Source organism: Ciona intestinalis, chromosome 14 (genome assembly GCF_000224145.3).
Source record: "Ciona intestinalis chromosome 14, KH, whole genome shotgun sequence".
Classification (NCBI taxonomy): domain Eukaryota; kingdom Metazoa; phylum Chordata; class Ascidiacea; order Phlebobranchia; family Cionidae; genus Ciona; species Ciona intestinalis.
The window spans coordinates 2,773,383-2,779,863 of record NC_020179.2 but is presented as its reverse complement, the minus strand read 5'-3'; the positions used below and the strand labels follow the sequence as shown (position 1 = coordinate 2,779,863).

The following is a 6,481-nucleotide window of genomic DNA, read 5'->3' as shown; positions in this document are numbered from 1 at the left end:
TTTTGCTTGTTGTGATTTACTTTATTACAAAACAATTTGTTTCGGCACATTAAAAAAGCTCAAGATTGTTACAATGGCAGTGAAAACTTATGCTGTCCCATTCTTGTTTGAGTTGACACATACATAACACAAGCCAGCACCAGTTCGTATTGATGCAAATATTGTAGATGGGTTGGCAAGTCTATTTAATCCAACATACACCAATCTTCCATTAGTTGCACTAAAGTTTTCAGATGGTCCAACAGTAGCAACAAAATTTCTGTTGTTATTTACAACTACTGAACCAGAGTTTAGTTTGATGCTCACATGGTCGTGTATTCTAAAGAAACCAGGATAGTAAGGACCAGGAATCCTTGTTCCGTTAAGCAAGACAGATCTAGATGAACTACTGCAAAAAATATTGTAATTTAGAATGAGCTAGGCTACAACTTTTTAAAGTAACATTTTATTTCCCTTAACTACCAGCACCACAGTATGAATAGATGTAACTTGCTTTATCCTTGCAGGACCAAAAAACGACAGTCGTTATAACATGACTGTTCTGTTCATACACCTTGTACCAGTTTACAAGTTACCATGTATGTTACTTGTTGTGGATTTTTTGGGGGGTATTTTTCATATATATTTTTTATATGGCTGATAATTTGGATAACCTATTGGTGAACACTGGGTTGGAGCAATTGTCGTTAAGTCTTTTTCCCTTATAACACATACATCAAGAATGGTAGCAGCGAGGAGTACTTCACATTCTCTTACTTATACAATGCCAGAGCATCATTAAATCCGAGTATTTCTGCAGCTTCATCTACATTTGTTGAGTAACTTGCTCCATTTAAACCATTAGTTTTCATTTCGTCCCCAATATCGAAGTGATATAAGGTTGGTTGCTGTCCATACCATAAATCAATTGTGACCTTTGAGAAAAACAAATATATTGAGTTTATATATCTCCAAAACCGGTACCAAGAAATTCGTAAGTTTGGGATGTCTGGTTCACAAGAGACATGAAATAACAGCATGATTTCAAGAGCAAAAATGTGGGTGCAAGTTTTACAGGTATTGTCAAGCGTTCTGTGTTTCCAAATTTTATTCATTATTATGTTAATATCTTACCAAATTTAAAAATGTATCGTTTATTGCCAGAACTGCCTTGAAACTGCAAGCGTTGGTCCTCCTACCACCAACATACCCACTGTATGGTGAAATCATTAACCTAATATTGTCTGCATTAGATTGAAACCCACCATGCACCCCAGTTCTCAAATCTAGGAATTTTTGACATTCCTTTTTCCTACAGATGCCTGGCTGGCCTGAGAACAGTTTAGATTCAGTATGACATATAGAAAATGCCAAACAGGTAACTTCTGTCCAACCAACACACAGTATGCAGTAAATACACCGTGTGTTTTATAGGTTGGCATGAATAGATGAATGCAACTTATCTATCCTCACATAGCATGGTCAAGATAGTGGTCATAACAAGCTAGAAAACATATACATATTGTTGTATAAATCATTACCTTCCCATCTAAGGTTATTATCAGTGAGTGAGCATGTGTACTTCCCATGTAAAACAGTTATATACCCAGGGTCACACACAGATGTACATATAGAGCCTGGATTAGATGATGAACTGCATACATAGCTGCCATGGAAAGTGTGGGGTGGTGGACCAGCACAATATGAAGCAACACACCCAGACGGTGTATTGGGATACCAGGTATAATCCATTCCACATTGCTAGAAGTAATAGTTGATAATATGTGATAGATATATATGGGTGTTGTACAACGAATGCAAAGGTTAACTTACAAACTAGAGTTAAATATTATTATTATAATAACTTTATTTGTCTCTTCGATTACGGTAGCGAAGATTTGAAAATATTTTAAATCAAAAGGAAAGACATAGCGACAAAACAACAGTTGTTAAAATACGCTTACAATTAAAATAATATTTACATTTGATTGAAAGTAAATAAGCGTGGTTGCTACACCTTGCAAAAAAACGAGCCATTTATGTTTAATTATTATCAAGTTAGTCTTCTAATAGAAACAAAAGTGTGCAAACATACTTTCAAACCGTGGCCAAAACGAACAAAACCAATGGAACAAGTGAGCAAACACATTGAATGAATATTGTAACCATTAGTGCAAGTAGAACTAAGGATTCCATTTCCCGAATTTGTTGGAAAAGGATGACCACAGCTAATACGCTGACAAATTGCTGGAGTTCCTGACCATTGGCCATCATTTCCACACGTTCTACACAGAAGAATTTGAAAAATTAAAGAAAAACATGTTTTTTAACCAGTTGTGGAATGCAGACACCTTATACCTGCTGTTGAACTAACAAGAAATAATTGATATAAAACATTTGATTTAGTCGTGATACTATATTCTAAATGGTTGAGGCCCTACACTGCCCACAGTGAGGCATGTAATGAAAGCTGGGATTAAAACCAGACCTGGCCTAATACCTTTATGTCACAAAATAGGTAGCTTCTATAGGTAAAAATAGTGTTGCAGTCATAAAAGTTATTTTAGTGATTGTTAGTGTTGTAGAGTATAACATACTGCTGAAAACTGAGTTACCTGGAATAGGATCCTGTAAGCTGGTAGAAATTTGCACAACCAAAAGCGCAAGTAGAACCAATGTTATTGTGGTTGGTGCAGTTTAAGTAGTGAGTGTAGGTGGTCGCTTCAGCAGATTGTAAAACCACTTGAGATGTATGACTACTACTGTGCGATCTTAAACTAAATGAACGTACTCCATCATTACTTGCATTATTTCTGGGCATGGAAGATTGTAGTTGCGGGCACATGACAACACCGCATGACCTGTAGTTCCTACTGTGCCTTGTCCACTGTCCAGTATACAAACACTGCCGGGTTGGAGCAGAAATGGCACTACGTTGTTGTCCATTCCAAATCAATGGGGCTGTACCTTGCGGACAAGAAAGTGAGCAGTTCCTGCCTACTAACACATTTCCTGTACAAGTTGATGGCCACTGCTGGCCAAGAAAACGGGCTCTACAAGTTCTAATACCTGCCAAAAACACAAGTTTATCAGAATTGTCGGGGAAAAATTATAAACCAAATAAATACTTACGGGATTGACATACACTACCACGATAACCTGGTCTGCATCGACAAACAAAACTGTTGACTCTGTTGATGCATCGTGCTCCGTTCATACACGGTTCTGATCTACAGTTATCCACTATATTTCCACAAAGAAGACCAGTGTAACCATTTCGGCAAACGCAGCTATAATAAGATGACACTTTTAAGTTTCAGGTTATATACATATTATGTAAATTTTTTTAAATTTAACTTTATAATGAAGAATGAAGGTTCAAGATATGACAACTATTGAGTTATTTTAAAAGCACCATAGAAAATTGTCAAACAAAATCAAGTAGAAAACTTTGAATTTTTACACTAAAAATTGACAAAATACATTATCACCTATAGTTATTTACATTAAGTTAACTTGTGTCCTATTCAACATATATATATATATATCAAGTGCCAGATAATGCATTGAATGCTTCTTACGTAAAATTGTTGATAGCATCACGACAGACAGCACGATTGCGACACAAGTTTGGAACACAATCATTGATGTCCGTTTCACACCTCCGTCCTGTGTATCCATCTATACATTGGCATTGATACCTGATCAATAAATAAAAACAAACTTGTTTACAGAATTAGGTTTTAGCGACTATACCTATTTTTTTCAACTAAATGTAAGTATAAGCGTGTTTTAACAACTGTTGTTTTGTTGCTATATTCAATTTTATCGTTTAAAATATTTCTAAATCTTCACTACTGTAACCAAAGAGATAAGTATTGTAATTAGGTTTTCAACATATGACCTTACCCATGATATGTATGTAAGTAATTGGTTTTAACAACTGTTGTTTTGTCGCTATATTCAATTTTATCGTTTAAAATATTTCTAAATCTTCGCTACCGTAATCGAAGAGATAAATATTGTAATTATGTTTTCAACATAACGACCTTACCCAGGACATATTTGTCAGCAATTGGTTTTAACAACTGTTGTTTTGTCGCTATATTCGATTTTATCGTTAATATCTTTAAATCTTCGCTACCGTAATTAAAGAGACAAATAAAGTTATTATCATTATGTTTTTATCCTAATGAGCTTACCCTGGATATGTACGTGAGCAATTACCCCCATGGAAACATGGGTTTGATTGACAAGGGTCCGATTCAATGCCACATAATGTTCCTGAGTACCCTGAATCACACTGACAAATGAAGTGGTCACCACTGTGAATACATTCACCATGAATGCAGGGTGATGATACACAAGGCCCAACATAAATCTAAAAATATTGTAAATTGTTTTGAATATGTTAAAAATGGAACTATTCGCCAAATATGTCAGTTTCAGATTTGGAAAGAAGAAATTATTAGATTAATGAATTAACTTAAGAAATTATTAGGTTAACTTACCGTGCAGTCTATGCCAGTAAATCCAGTTGTACATTGACAAGCAAATGAGTTCACTTTATCTACACACACCCCTCCATTATGACAGGGGTTTGATTGACATTCATCAACATTGTTGTCGCATAATGCACCATTGTAGCCAGAAAAACACTGAAAAATATTTTCAAACAAAAAACAGTTTTATTTTATCCATTTAGTTGCAGCATTGAATTCGCTTATAATATACAATACACAAAAAAAATCCCTGAAATCAACAGTAAAATGCAGATAACCTGTAACCTGTTTATAGAAGACTAATCGAAAACTAGCTCTGACAGTGTTCTTACCAAGCAACTGTAACCAGCAATCTGGTCCACACAAGTTCCATTAACACAGCGGTGGTTTACACAATCATTGATATTTCGCTCACAGTTATTTCCATCATACCCAACCACACATGAACATGAGTAGCCATTAGTATTGTGCGTGCAAGAGCCACCGTTCATACAAGGATTAGAAGCACAGTAATTAGGAGGAATATTGCAGTTTCTACCCCTGTAACCGTCTCTGCATCGACACCTGTGAAATAATTGCATTTATTTATCTACCTCTAAATTATGATACAGAAATGGTTGATGTATACATGGCACAGTGGTTACTGCTTTGAATCATATTAAAGACATGCTTAGTGTACACGGCACATAATGAATGTAACTTACTTTAATCTCGCATGGCCCAAAAAACAACAGTTCTTATCTCGCATGGCCAAAAAGAAAGGACAGTTCATGGTCGAAAAAACGACAGTTCAGCTTACGAGTTACCATGTATATTACTTTCTGAGTGATAATTTTTTTTGGATTTTTTGTTTACTTTTTTATGTATGTCTAATAATTTACTGTAAAGCGTTTTGCCCAAAGACACATACGCTGACAGTGGTAGTGACCAACCTTAAGCCTATTACCTCTGAGGTAGAGGCAGTCTCATGCCTATTTCTATACAACAGGAGCCAAGTTCTGTCACATATTTACCTATATCTGTTCGCCAAGTCAATGCAGATTCCACCATTTAAGCATGGATTAGATTGGCATTCATCTATATTCACATTACAAGTTGAACCGGTATACCCTTCTGCACATATGCATGCAAACCCAGCAATTAGGTCAACGCATACACCACCATTGAAACAAGGATTTGACACGCACTCATCTATGTTTTCCATACATTGGTTGCCAGTGAATCCAGGAGCACATGAGCATTCATACCTGTTGAAAACCCTAATATCATTGTATGGTAGTGCAATAGCTATTTTTATCTGTTTTCTCTCTATTTTAAGCTTGATTTTTGCCATTGCCAAAGTTGTCTTAAATATGTGTTCAATATCAGGATGGTATCTTACCCATTAATTATGTTTCTGCAATAACCTCCATTGGCACAAGGTTTAGAAGAACATTCATTGATGCTGTTTTCACACTCAGTCCCATTGTAACCAGCAGTGCATGCACATCTGCAACAGCAGAATAAAGTATTATGTCAATTCTCAGTCAACAGATTTTTTGAGAGAAGTTAAAATAGGGTTGTTTGTTGTAAGAGTCGTGTCTTTACGAACACTTTTGTTTAAACATAAATGACTCAACTGTCTGCTAGGTGTAGCGACCACGCTTATTTTTTCCCAAATAAACGTAAATATATGTTTATAACTGTAAGTATGTTTTAACAACTGTAGTTTTGTTGCTATATCCTATATTTTCTTTTAAAATATTTCTAAATCTTTGCTACCGTAATCGAAGAGACAAATAAAGTCATTATATTGTTATTTAGTACATAAAGAGTTTACTGCTAATGTAAATGTGAATGTAACTTACTTTATCTTCGCGTGGCCGGGAAACGACAGTCGTTATCACACGGGTTTAACACCTCGCGCCAGCTTACAAGTTACCATGTATGTTACTTTGTAGGTGATTATTTCTTTTGGATTTTTTCATTTTTTATGTATGGCAATAATTGGACAACCATTA

The 6,481-nt window shown here is 35.4% G+C and overlaps 1 protein-coding gene across 2 annotated transcripts in view; it reads right to left on the bottom strand.

Moving 5' to 3' along the window:
- LOC100175304 (neurogenic locus notch homolog protein 1-like) overlaps positions 1-6,481 on the bottom strand; it is a 15,566-nt gene continuing 9,085 nt past the window's right edge. The window contains exons 18-30 of one of the 2 annotated variants that reach the window (XM_018814941.2): positions 5,863-5,970; positions 5,495-5,728; positions 4,814-5,045; positions 4,491-4,637; positions 4,182-4,360; positions 3,561-3,680; positions 3,112-3,269; positions 2,595-3,048; positions 2,075-2,264; positions 1,521-1,740; positions 1,114-1,310; positions 757-914; positions 1-388 (exon numbers count right to left, since the gene is read on the bottom strand). In XM_018814941.2, the coding sequence (XP_018670486.2) occupies positions 88-388; positions 757-914; positions 1,114-1,310; positions 1,521-1,740; positions 2,075-2,264; positions 2,595-3,048; positions 3,112-3,269; positions 3,561-3,680; positions 4,182-4,360; positions 4,491-4,637; positions 4,814-5,045; positions 5,495-5,728; positions 5,863-5,970 (2,698 nt within the window). In that variant the 3' untranslated portion in view covers positions 1-87. Of the gene's footprint in view, positions 389-756; positions 915-1,113; positions 1,311-1,520; positions 1,741-2,074; positions 2,265-2,594; positions 3,049-3,111; positions 3,270-3,560; positions 3,681-4,181; positions 4,361-4,490; positions 4,638-4,813; positions 5,046-5,494; positions 5,729-5,862; positions 5,971-6,481 lie in introns of those variants that run through there. The other variant, XM_026837540.1, reaches the window with a different exon arrangement.